General features: G+C 39.9%; 1 protein-coding gene and 1 long non-coding RNA gene across 4 annotated transcripts in view; one reads left to right on the top strand and one right to left on the bottom strand.

Moving 5' to 3' along the window:
- ZSWIM8 (zinc finger SWIM-type containing 8) overlaps positions 1 to 21,415 on the bottom strand; it is a 55,576-nt gene extending 34,161 nt beyond the window's left edge. For 2 of the 3 annotated variants that reach the window (XM_085065545.1, XM_085065546.1), the window contains exons 1-2: positions 20,380 to 21,415; positions 485 to 638 (exon numbers count right to left, since the gene is read on the bottom strand). In XM_085065545.1, coding sequence (XP_084921671.1) covers positions 485 to 638; positions 20,380 to 20,557 — 332 coding nt within the window. In that variant the 5' untranslated portion in view covers positions 20,558 to 21,415. The remainder of the gene's footprint in view (positions 1 to 484; positions 639 to 20,379) is intronic. The other variant, XM_085065544.1, reaches the window with a different exon arrangement.
- Positions 21,416 to 23,672: 2,257 nt separating this feature from the next.
- On the top strand, positions 23,673 to 27,607 carry LOC146435441 (uncharacterized). Its single transcript, XR_014853231.1, has 4 exons — positions 23,673 to 23,748; positions 23,959 to 24,083; positions 24,180 to 24,391; positions 27,435 to 27,607. It is a non-coding gene; the product is annotated as an uncharacterized LOC146435441 (long non-coding RNA).
- Positions 27,608 to 27,867: the final 260 nt, after the last annotated feature.

Genomic DNA, 27,867 nt, shown 5'->3' with positions numbered 1-27,867 from the left:
TGACTATATCAACTCTGATCACTGATGTATTCAGCAAATTCTGGTTCTCCTATTTACACCAACAAAAGGCTTGCACAGCATACTGAGCTAGCCCTTCTTGGCAATTTCTGAGCCCAGCTAAAGCTCTGACTCCAGCAACAGGTTCAAATTGGAAGACAACTTCATAAGACTAACAAAAGGACAAAACCCTACAAGCTAGTCTACTGTTAGGCAAATTAAAGGGTGCATTTATTTTGCTATCCTTTACACACAGAACCTAGACATGTACACAGTTTTCCTGGCACATATTCAGGATAGCTCACCCTGGCACAAAACCCCATATCATACCATAGCGTATCACAGAGTAATCTATCCACGTATTACAAAAGGCATGTCAGAACCACAGAAGCACCAAATATACAGGACATCAAAATGACAGTAATTCTCCTAAAGTGAACAGAACCCTTTTCTTAAGCATCAACAAAAGAGAAATAGTATTTATCACCTGATATCTTCCTCATTTTCTGGGAAACTCCAGAAGGCGATTCGAAGTTGCAGTTGCTCGGGCACTGGAGGATAAACTTTCTCCACCACCTCGAATGGAATGTGAAATGCAACCTGTTTTGCAGAGAGTTCCACCAATGGGATCACCAGCCCATCTAGCAAGACAAGAAACAAAACACAATTAGCTATTCAGAGAACAAAACTCGTGAGAGACTAAAGATTCAAAGCAGGGAGCTCTACTTCCTCTTTTATCTCACCACGTCCAAGACCATGTTTTACAGGTAGTAAAAGTCAGCACAGAAATCTTCTGAAGAGTTGTCTCTCAACTCCATGTTTGTTTTCAGCCCCTCAGGGCATGGGCACACATCCCTTAAAAAACAGTCTTTGGCCAAAAGAGCTGCATTAGCCTAGCAGGCTCGAACTTTGTCTCCTGACAAAACAGATGTTGTTTAGCAAGACTTAAGCTAACCAAGCATTTTTCACACATTTCTGTTACAATGTGGCAGGAACATTCTGTGAATTCCAGCATTTACACAAAGAACTATTACAACATATATGTACAAGTAATAACGGAATGGTTATCCAGGAACCTTAGTGCTGACTTTTTTGGCAACACTCATGATTCAGCTATTTACAAGTTTCTAATTTAAAATAATATTTGTTGGTTTATTTCATTCACCACCACTTTTCATATAGTATCTGTCTTTATATTTCAAGTTCTTTAGAGAAGAAATTGGGAATTCACATGTCAGTGCAGTGCTGACTGCATTGAGCTCATGAGGATCTTAACTGAAACCACTAAGAGCTTTACAGAAATACATTTAACCATCACCCTTCTACCAAACAAACTCCACTTTTTATGCTTTAAACTGCAGATGAAGATTTCTTATCATCAGGCTATGGATCCCTTATGTTTCTGCTTTGCTCTTAGATTACACTCTATACAAAACGCCAGACTTGTCTTATCTGCAAGTACATCCCCGCTTTACTGAGATCACTTCCTAACCCATCCCTACAGAAGCCTTGGTTCTCCCATCTTCCACGCCCTGTTGCCAAACCCCTAATTAATTCAGTTTCAGATATTCGATGTTGTCTCTTCGCCTCCCTAACCAGCTTCTAAAACCCCACTGGAAGCCAGAATGTAAACCAATCTAGCCCTCAGCTTTCCCTCCCCACCGGCCCCAGGCAACATATCAAAGGAAAACTTAAGCCCTGATGTCAGTAAGCACTTCCTCACCCTCTGCCTAGAGATGCCCTCCAGTCCCAACAGCTGGGAACGACAGGATAGGAGAGGGCTTTGAAAGTGCATGCACACAGCAAAGCAGCCAACATCTCCCCCAGTACTGAGCAGACCTGACTAATGAAAGGATTACATAAATATGGAAAAACCCACTGTTTTCAAACATCCACATTTATGATTTTTTTATTGCAGTAAAATTTGATTCATTAGCCACTATTCCCTTCTCTCAGACAGTCTTTTACTTTTAGGGTTGTTTCTCCATCACTAGTGACTTTTACTCTATGTTATAGATCCAGTCTCTGTTTTACAGTGCTATAATCCCATTCATAAAGGTGAGAGAAGCAGATTATAAAATGAACAACATTAGAAGAATGATATGTCCCCTTTCTCTACAGGTAGCAGATAAACAAGATTTTAACAGAAAAGTGATTTCATTTACACTTTTGACAAGCAGAACAGGTGTATTTTTCATCAAGTCACTAAAAAAATACTACTTTTAATTAGTCCCTAAAAAAAGTACTGTTTTTAATTAGTGCAACATAGTCAAATTAAATATCATTTCTGCTGCTACAGCAGTAGTAGATATCACAGAAAATCCAAATAGAAGCACTTTCAGACTTGAAATTACTCTGAGCTATGAAAGGAGAAGTATTTCTCATGGTTTAAAAAACATTTCTTCTATAGAGGTACTCTACTGAGTTATTTCATTACACAATACTAGAAAAGAGGAAACACCTGAACAACCTCTACAAGGTAAAAAAGGTTAAAAAAAAAAAGACTTCAGTACCAAATGAAACACCTGCACATTTTTCTAAGAGGTCTGCAGCCTAGATGGTATACCTTTTCACAAAGATCTGGTGCTAGGTATGAAGGTTAGATTTGAAATGCTATAACACGAGACCTCCTCATCTAGCTCCAGCACAAGCCCAGCATAAGTCAGCCAGCTTGATTTCATTAGCTGTACCCGGTGAAGTAAGGTAAGAGGCTGACTTTGCACTGAACTCATTAACTGATTCATCAGCTGTACTGTGTTAGTAGTAATCAGCAGAAGACAGGTGGCCAATTATCTGGCATAACTCAGAGCACACAGCTTAGGCATCTTCAGAATAAAGCGAAAGCAGTAAAACCTGGTGGGGAAAAACCAACAGTCTTATAAATCCATGCACCGTTCTAAAATCCTGCCTTTTTTAGAAGAAAAAAGAGACATAGAAAAAACCATAGTAGAAAATAACTGAAAAGTACAAAATAATGTGTCAATCATACTTCAAGGGTGAGTGAATTCACAATAGCTACCTTGGCACACATGTAAATGCTAAAATTAAGAAGTTAAACTGCTCTAAGTTTCAAGGGGGTAGTCGCCCATGTAGCCAAGGTGAGACTCTTGCCTGCAATAGGACTCAGCATTAGAGGGTCTTTCCCATGAGACCTCCTGTAAAGCCAGCTGGACAGTCCTATTTTGGTGCTTAAACTAGACTTCAAATACTCTCATTTGAGACCTAAACAAAGAGAGATCTATTAAAAAAGTTTATTTCTGGATACACAAATCCTGGGTTGGTGGATTTATACCTATTTGTAGGTAGACTCATGCCTACCTGCATCAAGAGGTATTACCAGTAAAACAGACAAAAGTTACTCTCAGGTTCTGTAACAAGTACTTTTAGCAAGGAAGAAAAAAGAAAGTCTGCTAAAAATGTAAAGGAGAAAGCACCACAGCTTCTGCTCAGAAAGCAAAGATAGGTATAGGAGGGACAACTGCAAATTTAATATTAAAAAATTATACAGCAGTGAAGTCAAAGGTGACAAATTCTTGAGATAAAACTGTCCAAGGGAGAAGATATTTTTAAATTGTGTAGCAAAACTGGCAAGAATCACTCTCTGCTCTTGTGCAGACATGATGACTCAAGCAGACCAAAAAGCACACTTCAAGTCTTGGAAGAATAGAGTCACAAGTAAAGCATAAGCAACCTGAAACAATTCTCACTTATAGGTTAAATGACTAGGAAAACCCAGGTCAGGAAGGGATTTTTAGAAGCCATCTAATCTATTTCTCCTAAATGCAAGACCAAGCATATCTACACCATTCTGAATGAACCATGCCTCATCTACTTACTGCCACACAGAACATGTAGCTTTGATGAGGACTATCCTGCCCTTTTTGCTACTGTTTCATGTGATTTACACTCTTGATTTTTACAGGCACTTTGTAACAACTAAAACTATAGTACACATGCAATTATTCCTGCTGGAACAACAATAATGAAGCGCCTGACCCCAAAACAGCCAACACAAGCTACGCACACAAACCTGCATTTTCACCAGCAGAACAACTTCTGTGCCAGCAGCACTTAAGACAAAAGAGGAATGTGTAGCAGTTGCTTAACCTTTCCTATTAGAGGGTAGGATGTAATAAGTTGCAGCCAACAATTACTCATAAAAATAGACCATGTTCAAAATGAGCTAGTAGTATTTCTTCAGCACAGTAACCAAGTTTCCATGACTGAAAAACAGAGAAGAAACTGCTTGAATAATGAGCAGAATAGGGACCTTGAGAATATTAAAGAGCTAATAAACACAACAAAGGAAAACGACTGGGCTAAACACTGAATGTATCTGTTATCAGGCTATTCCCATTGAGTTACCTTCATTTGACACGTGCCTCTAAAAATAAACTATACATACAAGTGAATAAATAGAAATGCAAGCGAACAAAACTCACAGCAAGAGATGAGACACAGTGCAAAGACAGGACACACAGCTTTTCCTGTATATACCTTTAGAAAAATGGCATGTTAGTCTGCATTATCTTTTTAGAGATGAGTCTACAGCTTTGATTTTACAGCAATCCCTGGTCCCCATCTCACCTTTCCCCTCACCTTTCCCCCTGGCTTCAATCCTAAATGGAATAAAGCATAACAAAGTAATACAACTACATACAGAACTAGAAGATGAAGAAAATTAAGTGAATCACCTCTGATATCAAAAGCTAAGTGAGAAGAACATTAAATGAAGAGGAAATATGTAAAGTTCAATCTTGACCAGTGAAGGAGGTATGTGGGGAGTGTTACAAAACTTGTTTTACAAAACCTCATTTTAAAAATAGTAAATAACACATTGCTTTTTACAGGATTTGCCACACAGAAAGATAAAACTGTTACTGTACAATGCACTTACAGCATTTCTGCTTGTTTTAAGTGCCTGTCAGTAAAATGCCCCTTGGCTCAAGTCAGTGATACATTGTCTCTCTGATATCCCTTAAAACCAAAATGTGCTGAGAATTCTCAAACAGGCCAGCAGAGGAAGCATTGTATTTAATTGTAAAATACCTAAATCAACACTTTAAAAATATTTGTTCTCATACTGTTTTCTGTACATTTCTGTCTAAAATTCTGCTGCTGGCTTTATTTTCTTGTTCTTTTTTTTCTGTCTATAAATTTATTCTCAGAGTTGATGTCTTTAAGAAGTATGTGCCAGAGAAATATAGTCCTTCAGGGCTCAAACTCGGCAAGCAATATCAGAAAACTTCACCTTTGTCTTGAACTCTGTAATACTTGAAGGTGAATACTGTGAATTAAAAACATTTCCCTCGATGAACATTGCAAAATGAAACACAAGCCTTTTAATTAAAAACGTACTTGTTATTTCAAATAAATTATATCAAAGGCATTAAGGTCATAGCTCACACCTTTTTTCTTCCATTTTACCATATAATCAACATTTTATAAAAAGCAACATGTCTATTTAAAAATTAAAAAAATCCACCTCTGAACTGAGGATAAGACACATGGTATGTAACAAGCATTTGCAAACGTCTGAAAATAAGATGTTTTCCTTTAAAAGTATTTCTCATGCAAAGCTCCATCCACAAGGCACGTGAATTTCAGTTCCCTATTCAAAGACTGACTCCCAGCTGTCTTCAATTAGCTCTATCTTCAATTCCCCTGCTTCAGATTAATAATCCCATGGCATTTCATACAAAGGAAAAAAACCCACAATATTCCTCATTAAAAAAAAAAAACAAACAACCAAGCAAGCCACAGGATTGCTAAAAAGTAGAAGTTTTTCTTTAACAGATGTGAAGATAGAGGTTCCTGATTCCCCAACTACTGGAGCAGTGTCAATCTTAAGAAAATAAGCAACTCCTTTACACTGAAATACTTGCTATATTGAGTTATAATAAAGTATCAGCTCTTTGTTTCTCACATCCTACCCATTTCAAACCAATTCCCTCCAAAACACCTCAGCATCCACAAAGCCAGCTGCAAGAACAACCGGAGAACAACAGCCTTCGGTGGAATTCATCTGTGTGGGTTTTTCAGATGCTGTGACAGATCAAGAGGGTTAGACAACAACAGGGATCAAGTGATGGAGATAGGATGCTACAAACACTGCTGCTGATTTATTGTTAATCAAGCTTGCTCAGAATACAGACTAGAGGGAATGTTCTGACTCGAGGGCTCTTTCGGTTTTGTTTTTTCTCAATGTTTCTGTACTTTTAAAATATTCACATACTCATGACAAGCAAGCACAACTAAACAAATGATCTAACAAAAGCAGCAAGGACAGGACACTGTAATGCAGCCCTCAAGTATTTCAGCTAACTAGCCACAGGAAAAACTCTAAAAATATGGTGTTCTCCAAGAGGCTTGTATGGCAGGATGATACTCTAATCACATACGAATTAGAATATTTATATTCACACACACTTTACACACTTTTTTAATTAACCAAAACCATATCCCTAGAGAGAACTAAGTGATCAGCAAATTAGCAAAATGGTCCAGAGAACAAAGCAAGATTCAGTTTGAATCACTGACACATTAATTTGTTCACAAGGATTAAAACAAAAACAAAACTATGAGGATTATTTGGTTTTATTTTTCTGCCCATGCAATTCACTCATTAAATTTGCACATTCTTACTGCCTGTAAATAGTGCAGAACTCTCAACTAAAAACTCGGGGGGGTTAAATTTAGGAACAAATCTCTTATTGCTTTTTTCTTCCTCCTTCTCCATTGCTACTACCCCCATAAGCTTACTAACCGCACTAAAACCCTAATGGGATCTGTGTTTACAAGACGTTCTTATACCTCTGATTTCCTCAACGAGAGTTATGCAACTCTATCTGATCACATAAATATTTTGCAGCAGTGAAATGACACCGAAAATGATGTCAGTAAGTTGCAAATGCAGAGATATAAGACCATGTTGAAAGAAAAAAGAATTTGGGGGAGGCCTACATCAGCCCTAAGCCACTGAATGACCTTTTTATGTACAAATAGTTGAAAAGATGAATAAGCAACATAATTTTTTCATTAGCATTTACTGCATAAGACTGATGAGATTCATAGCCACAAACCATTGAAAATAGAGATCTCAGATGCACACATTGCAGTCTAGAGCTGGAAACTTCACACTAACTTACAAACTGCAACAAATATTACCACACAAATTCCATTACAGCCATCACAACGTTTTGAGAGCAACGTTTTAAGAGTGGCACTTTTTATAAACCCAGTGCCAAAGGGGTCATTTCATCACAGGAGGGTGTCCAATTCACCCACACAGTCTCTGCCACCTGCAGCAAAAGCCACAGCAGAGTCAAATTTCATCTGAATTCAATTTCTGAAAACTGCTTAACACTACAGCACAAACAGCTCATATGTGTAAGTCACAATATTTCATGGCTCAAATTATATTTTGGTTGCTGGATTTGGATTTCCCTTGTGAAAAAGTGAGAGAAGTATATTCTATGGCTGACAGCATATACATATCTCCTAGCATCATGACTTCTGCCTCCAAGATTAAGATAGTTTAGGAAGCCATAATTAGTTCTTTCTATAAGGCCGGCCTTAATACACATTAAAATATCATAAAAACAATACTTGTACATTATTTGCACACAAGCCCTGCAGAATTGCAGAATACAACTGATTGCGGATTTAGAGGGAGTGAGTGGCTGGGGATTTTTTTAAAGTGTCAGTAGTTTTAAACCTGTTAAGGCTTGCAATTCCCTTCTGCACATTTCTGACAAACCCATTTCACAATGGTTTACTACATTCACTCTCTGGATGCATAGAGGTAGAAAAATCCCACAACTGAAAACCAACTGACTTAACTTTGCTCACCTGTGGAGAAACGGCATCACCACTGTGCTAACATCAATCATAGAGACTGCACCTCAAAACAGTTTTTGCTAATGAACCTGAGCATTTAACAAAGGAAGAATCCCACACTCAGCACAACTCCTGCTGTTTCAATATCAGATGGAGTTAAAACTATTTTATCTTTATGTTATTATTTTTAAAGTTACATCTTTAAGCACTCCAGTGTCATGCCAACTCCTGGTAACACTTTCACAACACTCCATGAGACAAAAAAAGCCCTAAAAGAAAAAAAGCTGGTGAGGTTTTAAAATGGTAAGTAATTACTGACCAAAGAACTAAAACTCCGAAGATGCATGCTGTGTGTCTGAGGTCCAAGAGCTCTAACACACTAAAAACTTAAAGAGGTGCACATCTGAAAACTTTTTATGCACTCTGAAGGCCAGCCGGCTGAAGAACAGATCTCCCTTCTTCTCTCACAAAAGCTCTCTTCCTTATGTCTTTAAAGCATCATAGCTACAACATTCTTACTATATTAGAAACCAGAGCTCTACAAAGAAAACCACTTTAATCACATCTTCAGAACTACAGTTCAAGGAAACTGTAGAAAGCTACAATTTACATTTGGTAATAAAGAATATGTTTGATGAGGGGCGGGGGGGGGGGGGGGTGGCAATCCATTATTTCATTTCTTGAGTTCAGGACAGAAACACCAGCACATTCCTCCATCACTAACGCGAAGTCCTAAGATCCTATTCACCCGTGTTCAGCCTAATGGTTCCAGATTTTGTTGCAAGTGTGTACAAAGCATGTACAGAAAACATCTGCTCTGAGAAAATGTAAGGACTTCTCCAAACACAACTCAAATCCAGATCAGAAAGGTGTTTTTTCCATTTATTCTATTGCTAATCCTATGCAATAACTGTGAAAATCTGCACAAGACTGTGTTGATGAAACTGGAGTATTCTATGGCTTTTTTTTTTCAACTCTCACCTATTCTAACATGATTGAGATCCCAAAACTGTGATACCAGTATTAGGTAGGTAATGCAACATTCACAATTTGACAACCCCCTCTGGAAATTCAGACAAGAACATTCTTAATCCAAACCCTTCCATTTCTTTCCCTAAAAAAATTAATTCATTTCATAAGAAGAGCAGCCTGGGCAAGCACCCGACAGCTGTTAGAAATCCTAAAATAAACAGCAGATTTTTGTAAAGCAAGACAGACAGCGCTACAAAACACTGCATTCATGCCAGTGCTGGCCAAGGTTTCATGACAAATTGGGCAGCTTGCATTCAAAATAACTCTACAGCTGATGAAGCAGATTAGCTTCAGGCAAGTCATTTCCCCTGCACTGTTACTCCTTGCTCTCTCACCCCATGCAGACAGAATTCTGCACAACCAGGATTGTGCATTCAGAGCACAAGCAGCAAACAGATCCTGCCTCCTCAAAGCAAGGCTCGGTATTACCAGTTATTCCCACTCCTTCCTCACACAAGGTATTTTAAAAGCTCAGAATTCTAAATTATCTCCAGTGGCAAAAAAAAAAAAAAAGCCTACAAACACCAACATGGACAAAATATTTTTCTGAATGCAGATGATGGAACACAAAGATAAATCAAAAGTCTGACTTCACCACAGCTGAGAATCAATCTCTATCAAGAAGTATTGATATGTTTTCAGACACAAAAGAAAGTCATACAAAACACCATGCAACCTCTACTCTTTATTGCACTGTTCTCTACCATTAGTAACCATCCCAAAGTATAACATACAAAATTAATCTCTAACCAGCTTTTTTCATGTGTCTAAATAAATCCCAGAACAGTTCTCTTATCCTCCAAACAAATGAACTGGCAAACACTGAAGAGCTGCATTTACTGAATGTATTAGCATGACATGAGGCCAATTTTTGGGGGGCTGATGGGAAAGTTATTGTCTGAAAGGAATAGAAAAAGGATGAGGCATTCTCACCTCTACAGTAAAAAAAAACAAAAAGAAAAATTAATATCTGTCAGGAACTAAAAGAAAGTATCACCTCTTAATATCACCAACTGGAAACTATTAGAGGTTTAAATATCTATTTTATAAATGCAAGTCAAAAGAAGTGTGACATCTTAATGCTTTTGAAAAAAAAAAATCATACCTAACTCCATTCCCTATCCTTTGGTTTTGCAAAGATCTCCCCAGATCTAACCTCAGGTCTATGGCTTCACGGGAAGTTACAGAGCTCAGTCAGCACTGTCCTTCAGTTCCAGCTTCTCCCACCGCAGTTCCAAGGTGCAGCACAGCAGTCCCCGGCCAGCCCGAACCCTGGACAGAAGCTTCCAAAGCTGCCAGGCCCTAGCCTGCCTTAAGCTCGCAGCCCCCAACAATTACATTTTCTCTTGCAAGGTAAAGCATTCACCTGATCATTTGTTAATAGCCTACAGCTGGAGAAAGTCCCTCTTCTACCAAGAAATTAATTCCCTTCCATTTTCCTCACATCACCTGTAGGGAGACCCAAATGGGGGAAACAAAACTGGGTCCAAGGGCATATATGAAGCAAGCAGGCAGCTACAGAATGTTCACAGGAGGGGTTAGTTACAATCATGTCTATTATTTTCAGTGCACAAAAATAATACCAAAAGCTTCCCTGGAAAACTGTGGGGCAGAAAACCGCAGTCCATTGCATGAATTTGGCCAGGCAAATGAATAATATCTTCCAAGATCTCTCCAACATCACAAGACTGAAGCAAAGTCAATCATCTTCTGAAAATGTCCACAGAACACAGCTCCTATTCATTACCAGACAGCCAAAACTAACTCCCTGTCTTTGAGAAGGATAAGGAGCTTAGCTGATCCCATGCACTAGTGCTTTAAATGCAAGCAAGTAGTCACTGAAAACTTCCAGACATTCTGGGTCAAATACAACTATCACCTTCTCTTCAGGACATGCATGAAAAGCCCAAGTTGCAAATATTTTCACCTGGAGCTTTAGTAAACAAATTTACAGCTACATTTCTTTTCCTTCCATCTCAGCATTCACTGACCTAAATATGAGGTAAGAAATGGAATTGCATGCAATATGCAACAGGAACTGTAAAGACCTCAGGAGAATTACTAAATTATGCCCTACAGATTTCACAAAGGTATTCGATTCTCAGAAAAAGCTGTAATTTCATTTCTACACCTATTAATTACATACTACCGGCAGGACTACCATGAAGCTTAAATGTCAAACCCTTACAAATAATTTTTACATCAGCAATCATTTCCTAAAAGCACAAAACTCAGGCATTCAAGTCATCATCAAGCTATTCAATTAGCCTCTAACATAAATTAACAAGAATTTATGTTGGTACACTCTCCAAAGGATGAGGGAGATGTAAATTTACCACATACGAATTCCAGTATAGGGACATTAAAAAGAAAATAAAAATACTAAAGAATAAGTCTCAAGAAACATAACTGATGACACACAAAATCAAGCAAATGCAAGCACATACTGAGGACAGTAAACCTGAAACCAGACATGGACAGATTCCATAAGGCCATACAATATCCAATATTCACAGGTTCAGAAACTTTTCTGTACTTCAACAAAGAATCTTACTTTGTCACACACATCGACAAGATGCCATTAAGAGTGGCTCAAATGCACACAGGCATTAATTTAATGCATATATGTAAGAAAGAATCTAGACGGTATCGGCTACTTTTAAGGTCAACTCACTTTTTCTTTAGTTCTGACTAGGGAGACATGTTCAAAGCAGCATCTTTAGAGATCTCAAGTCTAATGAACAGAAAAGCCACAATTAACTTTTTCCACTAGTTTATCGGGGGGGCGGGGTGGGAAGGAGCAATACCAATTGCATTTTAAAACATTGGTGTTTTCATTTTCAGGTCTCCATCAATGAATTATTCATGTTTACCACTATTTCTGCATAGCAAAGAATGATGACCATCTGCTTAAATTTTTCATCTCTCTGAACAGAGGAAAAGCCAGAATCAGTAGCCCAGGTGTTCCCCTGCCCACTGCTGCAATAAGTCACCACATAAATGACTTAACTTGGGAGAAAAAAAAGTACCCCTGGATGCCTCCCTGTAAAGACTCTCACTGCGTGCAGACAAATTCTGGGTAATATTTCTTTTATCATGCTACCTATTTACATTTTTGTAAAAAAAAAAGGTGGACTTCCTTTTTTATATTGTTTTTGGTCTCTGAGGTCCCTCTTGCTCATACTCTCAACTATATTCTCCCCTCCAGCATTCAGCTTTTCTCCCATAAAGGGGCAGGATTTCTTCTGAGGACAGATACTTTTCTTCCTCCTCCATTTTATCAATTTATTCTTTCCCTTTCTTTTACATGCCCCTCTTTATCTGACAAGAAAAAGAAGCCTGAAAGCCCTACTATATGTCTCACACTCACAAGATAAACCTAGCAGACAAAAGAAAGGCAAAAAAAGTCACTGAGACATCAAGAAATAATACTCAGGCTTCCCTACATGCAGCAGCTGAATGAGAATGTTAAGATTTTGTTTAAAGACACTACTCCTGCAACGTTTTCAGGTTTCCTCTTTCTATGGAAAGAGAATGTCTTAACTTCCATCTTTTTCTCACATCAGTAGAGATTTAGGTTAATACAGAAAAATCAACACACAGCATTTTCCAGCTTAAACATGTTCAGCTGTTGCCTAATTGGTACTGGTAAGTACCAACATCTTCATTTTTCTTTCTTTTTTTTTTCTTCTTTTTTTTTTTTTTGTTCCAGCTATCCAAAACCACTAATATGATTAATCATAGAAGAATATCTTTTTAAAACCAGCTACTTTTCACAGCATCACTTTTCTCAAAATACGCAGAAGATTTTAAATAATAGTATATTGCAACCTGACAGAGCTCCTTTGTTTCACTCTTTTCAAAGACAGTATGTTTCCAACTGTAAGGAAGCAAATATAGATGAACTAAAAATAATCAAAACAGCTAAGTTTCCACAAGTTCTGCCCATCATGTTTAAACCACCGTGGAGAAATGACCTCAAAGACATCCCTTTCAGTCTTTTCTGTTAAAAATGCTACACAATTACCCACAGCCTTGCCAGAAATAAAGAAGCAAAGAAGAAAAGATGCATCAAAGAACACATAAACTATGAGAAGAATGAGAATCTTCTGATTGGTAATCTTACACTTACTGCTCAAGACTACACTACTTCAGAGGAGGTAATTTAGAAATGTGTGATATGTATTTTGAAATTAGAATCACTATTTTAAGTATTTTGAACATTATGCACCACTGCTGTTTAATTTTTAAAAAAATAAAATTCTAAATATAGTATTTTAGCTAGTTGAATCATATGTGCTTTGAATTATACATTTGGAGGGTTTAGAAGGATGTTACAAAACAGAAGAGAGGAAAGAGCTTAATACAGATAAAATGCATTCAAATAAAGTTGAAAAAAATAACTTCTAGCCATGACACAGTTTCACATTAGACTTAACTGCTTTACAGTCTTACACTTAGATAGCTAATACAAAAAGTTGTTGGTCTAAAAAGAAGCAATGAAATTTTAAACACATTATTCAACTTCAAGTAAAGAATAAATAAGTTTGGACTCTTTGTAAATGTTTCTTATTATATAAAAACAAACAAATAAAAGCTTCCAACTCAATTATCAATATTCTAAATAGACAAACATTTACTCCAGAAGATCAATAAAGTATGTAAGTGCCTTTTTAAATTGCACATTCCTTTTTCCCTCTGGAGCAGGTAATATATCCTGCATATTACCTAGGACACAGAATATTTAGGAGCAAATGCTCTTTGCTCCTGCTTTATAACTGCTGTAAGAGACGCTGTTCAAATCGCGATGTCCACTTCTGTTCCCTCAAAGGTATTGCTGGTGGAGGGAGAGAAGAGGGGCTTTGTGTGTGTGTTTAGAAGACAGCAAAACAGAGGTTGATTGGAGTATGAACCACTTCAGAGAGGGGAAAAAGGAGTCTGCCCACAAGTCAACATGTGAGTTTTATTCCCACAACTCAAATGCCGAATGATTTCTACTAAGGGTATACTAATACCTCTAAACAGACTTTCCTAAGTTTGATCAGTGGACTTCTCATTTCTTCCTTTCTCACTAAAGAAACATACTGTACAAAAGGTTCTATTTTTCTTCATACAGGTTATGCTATGGATTTGTTGCTGTTCCTCAAACTGAACTGGAACTCTAAAATTGTAGACTTGCATAATAAATTACACTTAAATGATGGGTCTTCAAACATACAGATCATTTCACTATATTATGACTAAAAGCAACACCAAACCAGAGCAAGAGGAGCACAGAATTTATTAGAGCCCAACACAATTCGTGAAGCTATGAAGACACCACCCATTGAACGAGCCTGCCTGGCTTCTTCAAACATCTCATCACTTTGTGAACTCATCAACTCAGGGAAAAAATCACTAACAGGGGTAGGAGGAGATAAAGAAAGGAATAGGAGACAAAAGCAGAGCACAATTCAGAGTCTAGGATCAAACCTGAACTCTTATCCTTGCTCCCCCCAAAGGTAAATATGCCATGGAAAAATATGCCCTGTAGCTTCATTAAGCCTGAACTGCAAATCCAGCCTCAGTGATCTCTGGTCATTCAGCAACACAGATCACCGCAAGGTGAAAGGAAAGAGAAAATTTACACAAGAAGAAAAATACATGGAAGCCAAGAAGAAAGATGAGTAGAAAGATGAGACAGGAGAAAATGAAACATTTCCCCGTAGAAGGGCAAGACATTAAAACAGGCAAAGAATGTGCAAGACTTTTTGGGAGGGGAAGAGAAACTTAACCAAAGGAAAAGGCAAAAAAAACCCACAGGAGAGATAAAACTGGCATGGTAACTTAAAATCTCAGAGTAAAAAAGTATATTTTCTTGATAGCTTCTTTATGTGGTTTCTTCAGTACCCATTTTTGAAGAGAGGGATACCCACAATCAATTATCTCAGAAAGGCACAGGAAAATGCAAATGAAGAGACAAACATGTGAGAATCATTCTCAATTTGTCCTTCTTCCACAAGACAGAGGTATTAATGCATTGTGAAACCACCTTTTGGTTTAGGAAAAACTTTGAGACAGCTTCTGAAATCTGCATTCCAGCTCTGAAAACATATACTTAATCATGCTAATTAGTCTTGGCAAACCACTGTCTAAGGAGCTTCTGTGTGGTGTCTTCAGTAACAATGAACCAATGTTCCCTTCACACCTCGTATTTATCACAAAGCAGTAAATCCCTTTCTCAACTTGAAATTTTGCTTCTGGTCCATAGCAAGTAAAAACCATCACCAACTACGGATTAGAGTTCAAAAGTAGGTGAAATTTATTTACTAGGGTGAGAAAATAGAGAGAAACCTATCTTCTACTAGCAGCGAAACCCTAATTTTCATGTTTCCTTTAGTCTTTGGACAGCTGATCTCTGGTTATTTCATAACCACTTGTATCTTCTCATCAACATTTATATCTTTAGAATTCTGTTGCTTCCATAAAGAAGCTCAGTAGAGAACCATGTAACACCTTTGCTCAACAGTTACTGTTTTGGCGTTTTACCAATGAAGTTGAATACACTATAACATATATTTGAGCTAACTCAGATTTGTCATGCGTTGTATTAAATTACAAAACACAACAAACAAGTGTGAGTTGACTACATAAACTCTCTCTTAATAGCAGAGGCGCAAATAACATATAACTGTGTTGTAATACACAGTAATGGCCAGTAACAAAACAGCAGCAAAGCAGAGAGTCTCCATTTCTAGCTTCACTAGGCTCAAAGAGTGGACACACTTTGGGATGATACCAGCACTTTTCTCTGAAAAGACCAAGAATCTGAAGACCATAGTATGAATTTGAGAGACTAAATGTTCCTCCTGCTGTTTTCTGAAGTTACTGCTTGAACAAGGGTTAACTTCAATTTCTTAGTTACTGGCAATCTTGAGGAAGAAGCATTACACTCTAAGCCATTCATTCTGTTCCTGTATAAATTAATGAAAATCAGTCACTGTCATTTTACCAGTATAGACACTGCTTAAACTTTGATCTCTAAACTGATCATATCTTCACCTCAGGCTCTGTATATTCTCAGCCAACGATTTTCTCTATACAGCTTGTACTTTTCAGGTACTGTGCCCAAAACTGAACATTGTGGGCATTCCTAACAGTTTGAAAGAACAAAAACTGTCTGGGGCTGGATAATGAGAATATTTTCTAAGAGAACACTACCTTCATCTACTCTTAGTCAAGCCTGAATGATACAGTATACAATGGCTCAAGGTTACAGTAAAGGAAAGGAAAAAAGTCAAGTTTTCTCACTAGCTGCCTACTGAAAACAGATTCAACACATCCCATCAGCATGTTTCCAACCAAATCCACTGTGAATGAATAAATATAAATTGAGAAAATATATTGTGAAGGAGTGTCGGCGATTGATTTGGGTACTTAGCCTGGTTCATGCAAAGTCCCATTTATTATACAAAGCACGTCATGTTTTATACTATTACTAACCATAACTTAACCGTTACAAGAACTTTAGTTTCCAGGGTTACGTTTTACTTTCCTAATGGGTCACTGATCGCCGCCATCCTGCCCAATCTCTCCTGCTAATCACTTATGCATAAGGCAAACACAGTCTTTTCCTGCTCTTGGTCTCAGCCTCTGCCAGGGGCGATTCAGCTTATCTCTCTTAATGTCTCACATTAACTGATAACAAAAGACCTCGATCGCTGCTGGATCTTGCAGCTCAACCAAACTCCCACAAAGGCACTATTTACCAATCCTACAGTATTAATGGCAAGTTCTTAAATGTCTGGCAAATATTTATCCTTCAGAAACCGTGAAACAAAGGACTGAGGGTGAGAAAGATCTTAGAAGCTTTCAGGAAGAAACAAAGCCACAGTGGGTTTGAAGAGATAATGAGTGTACTTGAACATTTATTCTTTAAAATTCTATCACAAAAATGCTTTCATAAAGATAATGGATGATAAGACATTTGCAGAAAAACTACAGTTACTTCAATTAACAATGAAAAATACAACAGCTTTAAAAAGCGAGAAGGGCATGAGAGGATCATAACGGTTCTTGGGAAAGAAAAGACTGTCCAGAAAGTGGAGAAAAAGCAAATGGGTGCATTCGTTAGTAGATGGGTAACAAATCGGTGGGATGTAATCTGGTATGCAGGAAAAAGAGTTGGAGTTATAAACCAACTCTTAAGAACCAGATTGTTCTGAACACAATGCAAGGACATTGAATTTCAAAACATCCATTCACCTTAATGTCAGAGCAGAATCCTCTGTCTGTTGAGCAGTGAAAGCCTCTAAACAATGATGTATACAGGTAATGAATAGCCAAATATCAGCTAGAAGCATTACCCCATTCAAAATTAAAAAAACAAGGGGTAAAGCAAGCAATCAAGGCAGTCTAACAAGAGAACAAGGCATTCCTGAAACAAACGTTCAAAATTATGACAGGACTTTAGGTACTCCCAAAACTGACATGTTTCCTCTAGGACTTCAGTGCAGGTGAATCAGTGGAGATTGAGAGTAGTTTCAAAATTTAAGAGCATCCATAAAGTGGACACAAGGCATACTTTCTTCACACTGGCAATTCTACATTTAAGGAAAAAATCCCTTTCTAGAATGTCATATAAGAAGACTATTAAGAGGACTTTACCATAGCAGAAATTAAATGAGGGAAAAATCAACCAATTAGAATTCTATTTTTCTGATGTAACTACTCAAGATATCTGATTTTATAAAGAAATCAGTTACAAGGATTATATTAGAGAAACTCAAACATTTATCTCCCCCTTCCAATATCTTTCTAGCAAACCAATGGGGTGATTCACAAAAAAGTGAATAACTCATCTTTTTGGCAACCCTCTGTAATGAATACTGTGTATAGGTACAACAAGCTACCCCAAGCCTTATTTTTAAATTTCCAGTAAGCATGACAGTAATTTTAAAAATACCCAAGAAGAAAATAAAAATTTGCAAAAAGTAAGAAAGCCATAACTGGCGCATGTGCAGGTACTTTGTTTGTTTGTTTAACAGGACTGCCCAGCCAACAGCACTTTCATCAGTCTCAGGGGAATTCTCTTTGAACCAATTAATGAAGAATTAGACACTTATAAGGACAAACTGAAAGCAATTGAAAAAGCTAGAAATCCTTTCTATTACATAACTTGTCTGACTAATTCCAAATCAAAACACAGGCTGAGCTCCAAACAGAAGGAAAAAACTAACAGAATATAGTTCCTCTTGTTTTCTCTTAGCATTAACAGAAGCACCTAGTGTCTAACCTCATTTTTTGTTTGCATAGGCAACAGGACACAGCAAAATAGCAAACTGTGGAAATAAAAACACACAGCTCAATTCTGAATTATCACATTTGAAATTACTCACTACAAGTGACAGCCTCAGGACCCAGCAATTTCTGAATACAAACTGTTTTCTGACTTAAAAACACTCTCAAGAAAAGTTATTAAAAATAACAAAATTGGTACAGAAGTTCTGAAATCCAAGGAGATTTCAGACGATGACAGATTTTACATCAGACCAGACTCACTGGCAACACACTGTGTACAGTTAAGTACCTGCAAGTGCTCCCTTTGGTAGTATCATATGTGACTTTGTAGAGTGAATAAATAATTATTTAGGCAGCAAATCCACATTCTCATTCTTTTCAAAATAACTCTGACCAGAGCCTGGGAATTGCCAGCAAGGGCCTTAAAGCAGGCAAAACATCCCTCCTGTTTAAGTAAGACTTCTCCACACAAAGGCATTAGGTGTCTCTGCACATAAAACCTGAAATATATGAACCAAGTACAAGTAATAAAAGCCTTGCCTATACAAGTCTGCAGAACCCAGAACAGCAACACCTCAATATGGTATAAATAATTACAGTAATCACAACAATGTGAGCTACCGTGTTTACATGTCAGAAAAGAGCTTGAAGATTGCAAATATGCACAATCTACTGAAGTGTCTTTTCCTTTTAATGCAACAAGTGGATGACAGCAGACACAGTAACTGCTGCTTGATTTAATTCGGTCAAGAGAGCTCATGGAACTAGGTCAAGACCCAGAAGAACATGCACTCATACACTGAACCAGTGGAGAAAAGTTGGCTAAAAGCACCTCGAAGTTGAAAAGAAGTCACCTTTGAAAACATCAGTCTGACTTGCAGAGCCATACAAACCAACTCCATACACCTATGCCAAACTAGGGATGTCTTTATTTCCACACCAGTATGTTTTTAAAACTTCAGCTCCTTTCCAGCAAGTCAACATATGCAACAAGACTTAAAGCAAAACATTTAAAATATATATGCTATATATATGCTTTGCCCTATACACAATGCTTATTTCTACATCTCAAGATTCACATCTTTTAAAAACGCCAGCACAGTTCCCCTTCTTTACAGCAGTAGAATTTTAAACTTAATCTGCTCTGGAAAGCCTACGGTTAATGCAAAGTGTACCTTCTGTTACTAACCCAGTGAAAATTGAACATTTGTCCATAGCACAACATGGTCAGATTCCAACTCAGTTCAATATAAATTGCATTCTCTATTCAAGTAAGGCTAATATTCAGAAAAGAATAAAGTTTTGCAGCTCCAGGTAGGGAGATATCAATGAGGCAGGTGATGGTTACAAAGATCAGCAATAAGAGGAGAAGTACTGACACTGGCCTGAAGAAACAGGAGATAAAAGGAAAAGTAGAAAAACGTCGTGTAATTTCTGTTAACTGTGTATATGGCTCTGCTTAGTGCAAACATCACCTGAATTCCTGGGTCATGATGCAGTAGAATAATAGAGAAATAAAGTTTTGTTAAAAAAAAAAAAATCAAGCAAAGAGCTAGTAGCTATATGTTAATAAAAAAAAATCAATTACCAGTGTTACTTATTTTGATGTCTGCTAGCAAATATAAAATACTATTAACAGAAAGGAAATAAAACAACTCTTGAAGCAGGCACACTGTTGTTTGCTGACTTCTCTGTGACAGTGTTAAGGCACTCTTGCTCCACTATTGCAAAAGAATGAGCTAATTTACTAGAAAAATGAGAAATGCCAAGCATCAGACAAGGAGAATGGACTGCTCTATACAATGATGGCTTACGTGGCTTTACATGAGCAGCTTTACAGCAGTCACAAAAACCTCTATGAAATGTTAGTGTACTTCAATCAAAGCATGTGCGAACCTATGCAATTATTCCCAGCCAAGTCTGTAGTTTGTTTATAGAAAATAGTTTTCAGATTTCCAAGAGCAATCCCACAAAATCTACTCAGAAGAGCAGCACCACAATACTACGAGTGTACACAGGTGAAAACTCACCTAAAAGACAGCTGTGTCTTAAGAACCTCGGCTAACTTACAGTTTCAATCTTTGGTCAAAAATTATCCCGACAATGAATCCTACATAGGAATTCTCTCTGCTGCCCTGACTTTACTTCTGCAGATCTCCTCACCTACTACCCCACTTACCCCACAACTTCCACGAACCCAAAGAGCATCCCAATGAGACCGGGTGACCTCACCTTTCATTTTGACAGTGGGGGAATTGGGTCCAGCCGATTGCTTCCTCCATCCTCTCCAGTTCTGGCAAAGGCTCTCCGCCTCAGAGATGAAGGAACAAAGAGAGTCTTCTTCAAAGCGATCGGAGTCTTCAAATGAAAACCTCTCCCCGTCCTCCCACTCTGCGAACATGAGTTCCATCACATCCGACAGGCGACGTGAGGGAAGAAAGACAGAAACAGCACTGGTGACTTTTAACAGGTGAATGGACTTGACGGCTCTCGCAACACTTAAAATCTCGGGTTTGATTTGATCCCCATATTACAGTACCAGGAAGAAACGAAGTCTGTGCTGCCTGAGGTGGAAGAAGCAGAAATAACTAAGGGACAGTTCGTAAAAATTCCATGGGGGAAAAAAAAAAGTTCTTTAGAAAGTTAAAAAATGCTTATGTCCACAGAATGTACTTGAGGCGGAGGGGGCTGGTTAGTCCACGAGAGCAGCCTCCAGGCGGGACAGGTGCCTGCCGGGCACACGGAGGGTCCGAAGGCTCCGGGCGCTGCAGGACGAGGGAAGCACTGCGGTGTCTGTGCGCTGGGCCGGGTCTCCCTGAGCTTGTGCTTGTCTCACTCCCGGCGCAGGACCCGAGGGGAGGGCGGGGGCTGGGCGGGAACAACTTCCCTCCCGCTCGCGGGGTCTTAAAAACGAGCCGGCGGGGCCGGAGCGCCCGCGGAGGAGCGGCGCGACCTCCCGGCTGCTCCTCACGGGCACCGGCAGCGGCGCGGGCGGGCGCGCGGCGGCTCCGGCCTCACGGGGGCGCGGGCGGCGGCCGGCGGGGAGCGACCGGCGCCGGTCCCGGCGGGCGGGGCGGGGGCAGCCCGGCGCCGCTCCGGTCGAGGTGGCCCCGCAGCGTCTCTATGAGCCCATGGCCGGCGGGCCCCGCTGGACGCCCCCGAGCCCGGCGCGGCCCCGGCGGTTCGCGGCCCCGGCGGGTCCCGTCCCTGCCCGGCGCGGGCACCAAGATGGCTCCGCGCTTCCCAGCTTCACCTGCGACACCCCCCGCCAGCTGAGCGCCGCTTCCGCCGCTGCGCTTCCGGCTTCCGCCGCGCGGGGCATGCCGGGCGAGGAGCTGTCCCGGCGCGGGCGGCGGGAGTGCGGGACGGGAGCGGGGTGTGCCCGGGAGCGGGTGTGCCCGGGGATGGGGTGTGCCTAGGGAGCGGGGTGTGCCCGGGAGCGGGGTGTGCCCGGGAGCGGGGTGTGCCGGGGATGGGGTGTGCCCGGGGATGGGGTGTGCCCGGGAGCGGGGTGTGCCCGGGAGCGGGGTGTGCCCGGGGAGCGGGGTGTACCTGGGGAGCGGGGTGTGCCCAGGGACGGACGGGAGCGGGTGTGCCTGGGGAGCGGGGTGTGCCCAGGAACGGGGTGTGCCTGGGGAGCGGGGTGTGCCCGGGGACGGACGGGAGCGGGGTGTGCCGGGGAGCGGCAGCCGAGCTCGGCGGGAGCCCTTGTGCCTGCCCTGCAGAGGCAGCGCAGCGCTCGGAGCGGCTGTCAGAAGCCAAAGCCCGAGCGCTGTGCCTGCCCGAGCGGTGTGCTGAGGGGTGGGATCACCCCGGAATGCACTGAGGAGGAGTTGCGTGAGGGAGAAATCACTCAGCTGGGGTCAGCAGCTGGGATGAAAGAAATGTTTGAGTTCTCAGTAACGTTGGCGTTTAGAAGAAAAACAAACAGCAGGAAAGAAGATTAAGGGGGGAAAAGGCAATAAAGTGCGGGAGTGTAGCTCGAATAATCCTGTTCAGGTGCAGTAACGCGTTGCTCCGGCCCAGAAAGCCCCGCTCTCAGCAGAGCCCGAAGGGAGGGAAGCCTCTGAACAACTCCAGCCTTCAAATAGGAAATCACTCGCTTGCCAGGTCCGTGAGGAATTGCATAGGATAGATAAGGTCTTCATATCCTACCCACTCTGCAAGCAGCAGGGCTGAGATTCTTATATATTTTTAAAATATATTTCTATTTCTTGGAGGTCTAGTTCATTGCTTCATTGGGAGAGATGACTGGTAAAATACCAAAAGCTAAGTTTTCTCTTGAAGTTGAGCACACATCAGCCAAACAGCTGGAGCTGTGTTTTTACAGCTCCTTGCCTGTGTTTTTACAGAGGGGAAAAGCAAATGGCAGAGAGTGGGGGTGTGTGAAAGCTATGGAAAAAAGAATGACACACTAGGAAATGGTAAATGTAGAGCTGAGAGAAACTGAAATGCATCTGGGAACACTCACTATGTCCCTCATCTCACTATAGTCCCTGATCCAAAAAAACTATATTAATTGATGGGTCCTCATAGAGGATCCTAAGCAATGCAGCTTGGATCTTAAAGGAAACTTCCTACATGGTTTGTCCATACAAACAAAATGCTTCCCAATTTAGGATTTCCAACCCAAGCATGCATTACTGCAGTGTCCATCAGCTGTAAGAGGTATGGTTACTTGTTGAAATGTCAAGTCCTTCAGTGCCATCAAGGCCAACATCCCACAGGGGCACTTGTCAGGGGAGCAGGGCACCAGGAGAGCCAGGTACAAGGCAGTGTGCTGCAGGACAGCATGCCAGGTTCTGCCTGATCCCACACAAAAATTGTTCTGTGCTGATGCCTGACCCAGTGAAATTGGTACTGCACCTGTTAGTGCACCACACCAGCAGTGTGAGAGAGATTTGGGAGAGACACAGCTGCCTGGTAATGGGAATTCCAGCAGGTTACATCAATAGCACTCTGGGTCAAGGACATTGCAGAGAATCTCTGCCATGTGAGAAAGCAGAGATACACAAAGGCATTGAAATACTTCGTGCAGTGTTGAATTAAAGAAGGATTTCAACTTAGGAAAGTTATTCTCTAGTGAGGAAAAAGTATTTAGATGATTGTAGGAATTTCAAAGAATAAAAAATACAGCTGAAATTTTGGAGAGTATTTTGATGAGGAAAAGGAGATGGAAAAAAATAATTAAATGTGTCCAAGGAGTGAAGATGTAACTACAGGTGAAATTCAACACCCTGACTCAGATGTTGTGGCACTTGAAATGACAGAAATGGGCAGGGAAACACAGCGATGCCATAAAGCTGGTGCTGCTCAGCAATATTTTTTTAAAACATTACATGCAACGCAGCACTATTAGATTTTACCTAAACCCAGTAGAGAATACACATTATGTCAAGAAAGAGCAGAAGAGAGAAGTATTAGTACTAATTATAAGGGTGCTCCAGCACATTAGGTTTGATGCCATTAAATTGTAGCAATCCTCACTCCCATTCCTCCTTCCAGCTTTGGGATAGCACAAGTAGTTTCCAAAGAAATCTTGCTTTTCCTTTCTTAAACATCACAGGCTGAAAGCACGGAAGAGGTGATGAAAATAACAAGGTAAGCAAAGCAGAATGAACATCTGCACTTTTATCTTAAAGTGCATTTCAAGACATTAAAAATGTTTCTGCTGGCTTGTGCAGACCAGGCCTGGGTGTGTTGTTCCCCTGGCCAACATGAGGGAGTGCAGGTCTGAGTATATGCTTCTCCTTGTCCCCATGGCTTGGAAAGGCACACAAGTTCATAAACTCTCATCCATTTTTTTTCCAGCTGACTTACTGCATGAGACAAGCATGTATTTTCCCTTGTGGAACTTCCTACAGACAAAAACTAGAGACCGTGAAAAATGCTCTCTGACAATTTCAGCAGTGTTCTGCTAGGAAGGAAGAAATTCAGTAAGAAATCCTGCAGAAATGACAAGGTTACCAATAAGATGTTTGCTCCCTTACAGAAACGTACTGTTTTTTCTTTTCCTTTCTCTCTTATTTCAGAAAAAGGAAATTGCTGTTCAGAATTCCTCTGCCTCCATTGTAGACAATTTTCAGAATGCAGCATTCCATATGAGAGAGACACATATGAGTGCACACGCATACCCTAAAGCAGAATCGCAACATTTACATTTGTTTTCTGTCTTAAGCTCTCACTGGGGACTAAAAATCAATGAGAGTCTGCACTGCACCCCAGAAGTGTCTGCTTTTCACTGGTGAGTCGTGTGCTACTCTACAAGTCATATCCAGCATGGTTTTTATTTCTGATTGCATGGAAAGTAAAACACATGCTTGCTACAGCTTGAATTGAATACAGACTCAATAACAAAATACAGCACTCTAGAGATTTTCGCTGCTGGTGCAGTGGGACCCAGCTGTTCAGCTCCATTCTGACTCAACAAAGATTTCATTGTCTCTTTGCATGCTATAATGCACTCAGAAATGACAAGCAAAGGCAAATTCTTAAAACACACATATGGCTTTGTGTCTAAGAAATATATTGGATGTGCAGAATAATAGTTTCTTGTGCTCTGGCACTATGATGCCGTGGCAAACTGCCATAAGTTCCTGTTCCTCCTAGATGATCACTGTTTCATTATATAGTTATCACTTAATTAATAACTAATAATTAATAACAGCTATTAAACATCTCCACAGACATAACAACCAGCCACCATTATTTATTTCAAAACACTAGGCCTGTACAACGGATGGAGCAAATAACTGCTTTAGCACAAAAGAAGGGACAGCACACAGCTCATTGCTCCTTGCTCTGCTTCTAACTAGGCAAATGGCTGTGCAAGATGCACAGAGCTTTTCCAGACAATGCACACTAGGAAGCAGAAAGCAAAGCGGTCCTGAACAATCACAAGCTATGGAAAACAAATTCCCCTCATTTGGATTGAGTATTTTCCAATCTTTGACTAATCCTTTCCATAGAAGACTTTGAACTGATGTTGTCCAACGTTCTCTCTCTGGGATTTTAGAGAATATGAACATATGCCTGATTAAAGCCTTATTCAAAACTAAATTCACCATTGGTGTGATAAGTGACTGGTATGTACATACATGGGGTATAGAGTCAGTAGGGGAGGGGAATGATTTCCAACAGCTGTTAAAATTATTGCTATACAGCGGGAGACAACAATTATGGCTAAGACCTCATGTATGAACATAACTGCTACTTTTCAGAAAGATAAGAGGGCATGTACAGATAATATTGTCTGCAAGGATTACTGAGCATATGTTGTCTGGCATCTTGTATTTCACAGGATACAAGTATATTTTCCTCTTCCTTTCACACTAACCTGCAGAAGCATTTGTTTTTGTTTTCACACTTCTTTCTTCTGCCATTACCAAAGCTGACAGTCTGCCAGGGTCTAATATGCACTATGCATTCACAGATAAAAGCACCAAGCTAAAGGGAACTGAAATGTTTTCCACTTTGCAGAGGAGAAAGAAAACAACTGTTACACTGCAAATCCTCTTTTTTCTCAATCAGTGTCACACTTGGACATTTCCTTGGCTAATGTGAAAAGATTGTGAAAGCAGTATGATATCTCTCTCCTCTGTCTAGAGAGCAGGTCAGGTACATCATTTATGGAAACTCAGCAACTGATAACTTAGTTTGTCTAGAGAGTGCATTACCCAAACTAGCAATGTTATACACTTGAAAGCTTCCGAAGTACTCCAGGAAGCCTCTTTTGATGCAGGCAAAACAGGTTCCTTGGCTTATTTTCAGTTCACCAAATAATAACCAAGGTAAATTACTAAATGTGACATTCCTTCTCTAGCAATCTACAAATTTAGAAATAAAAAATTATAATTAAAAAAATCCAAAACCAACTGCTGCAATAGCTAACCCTCAACACACCTTTGCTGCAGAAGACAGGTTTCTGTATTTGTTCTTGAGGGTACAGTCAGCTGCTATGTAAAGGGTCCCTGTTAGACAGAGGAAGCCCATTTGTCAAGATCAACATGCACTACTCTGCAACGTATGCAAGCTGACCTTGGCTAACTGAAGCAACGCTCTCCTTATCTTATCACATCTTCAGGAGCAGAAGCTTTCCCCATGCTTTGGAACTTGCTCCTTCAGATGAAACTGGCCATAGCAAAATTTGCACTATAGCTGCTTCTCAGCAGTAAAATCTTTCAAAATATAAATAACAGGTACATTAGCACTTAAACAGAGGAATAAAAGCTTGCTTAGAAAAGGCTATTCTAAAATGCAAGAACAACAGTGTACAATATTATGGACAGTAAATTAGTATGTATTCTCCACAGCCTTTCCCTAGAAAAATAATCTAACCATAGAGTTAGGGATGTGAGGGGTTTTGCTTTAAAGATTGAAATCATGCTACCTCTCATCAGATCCCAACGGGAAGTTCAATCATCAATTAAATTGTCAGTCTAACCTGAGGCTCTCTCTTACACATAGTGTGGTTGCTACAACCACGCAGCAACGCTCCCTTTAGGAAAACACACCTTGACAAGTTTTGTGCTCGTGAGTGTGGGTAAGAGTCAGTGATGTTCCAGTTTAACTGGCCTCTTTTTTTGCAAGAAAGAGGAGACACTAACGATGATATGCAGATCTGGATGACTGATAACTACCTGGATTGCTAGATACAGAGACAACACCTCAGTCACTTTTCTTTTTCTGTAACAAGAGAGGGAAAAAAAGCTTTTTTTTTTCCCTAGACTTACTGACTTGAGCAAGTAGGATTTATTGCAGGGTGCTCTGTAAAACAAATCAGTCAATCCTTAAAATTATATGAATGCTTATAGGTAAAAAGTGTTCAGTTATTTTACCTTACGATCTCAGATCCTGTGTGTATTCAGGAGGCTTGCTCTTTGAACAGTATCCTCCTTTATGAAATTTAGGGATTCCCAGATTAAATCAGCTGCTTCTATTTTCATCTCTCTTGTCTAGGCAGATGACCAGCCCTTTACAGGTACTGACAGCTGGTTGTTTTCTGCACTGCCTCAAAAGCTACCAGCTTTTTTAGTCAGGTCTTCATTTTCAGCCATGTTCCTGCAAAACGCTATGATGAGATCCTGTAAAACTTACTATCCAAAACTTCAATGCATTTCCCAAGATAACTATTTCACACATCTTCTTGGGGGAAGGTAACTAGTTTTCTGTAATTCTATCATCATATTTAGTGTTAAATCTAGCAAACTGTATTTATTTAGGATGGTTAAATGTAATAGTAGTGGAAGTTTAGTGAGTAGTGGCATGCTCTTTGCTTATTTCTTCAGGAATCTTGTGTGTGGACACTCCTGACTCATCTAAATAGAGGCACCTGATTCAAATAGTGCATCACCCTTAAGTGTCAACCATGAAGTTGCATCAGTTTAACCAAACTATTAAACCCATGTAACTGCAAAGACAAGTCCTGCAGGAAAATAAAGATTTCTCAAGTCTTAATCAACCTAGCTGTGGCTTAAACATGTGGGGAGTTAAAAGGGTTTCTGTTGAGACTTCAGCATAATTGTGCTGAATAACAGAATCTGCTTCTCAGTCTTGCAAGAGATAACAAAATGGTAAACCTCAAGTAAAGGAGCTTTCTTCTGGTATGTTTGGTTACTGGTTCTAAAATCCCACAATCAGAGGTTGTAATCCTACTTTACCTCCAGCAAGGCTGTATGTGCAAGTGGGGAGGGGGGAAAAGAGTAAGGAACTAACCTTTAG

The sequence above is a fragment of the Lichenostomus cassidix genome, chromosome 6 (genome assembly GCF_008360975.1).
Source record: "Lichenostomus cassidix isolate B80296 chromosome 6, HeHo_3.0, whole genome shotgun sequence".
NCBI lineage: Eukaryota > Metazoa > Chordata > Aves > Passeriformes > Meliphagidae > Lichenostomus > Lichenostomus cassidix.
The sequence above is the reverse complement of the archived record's forward strand: the minus strand, read 5'-3'. Positions and strand labels throughout refer to the sequence as shown.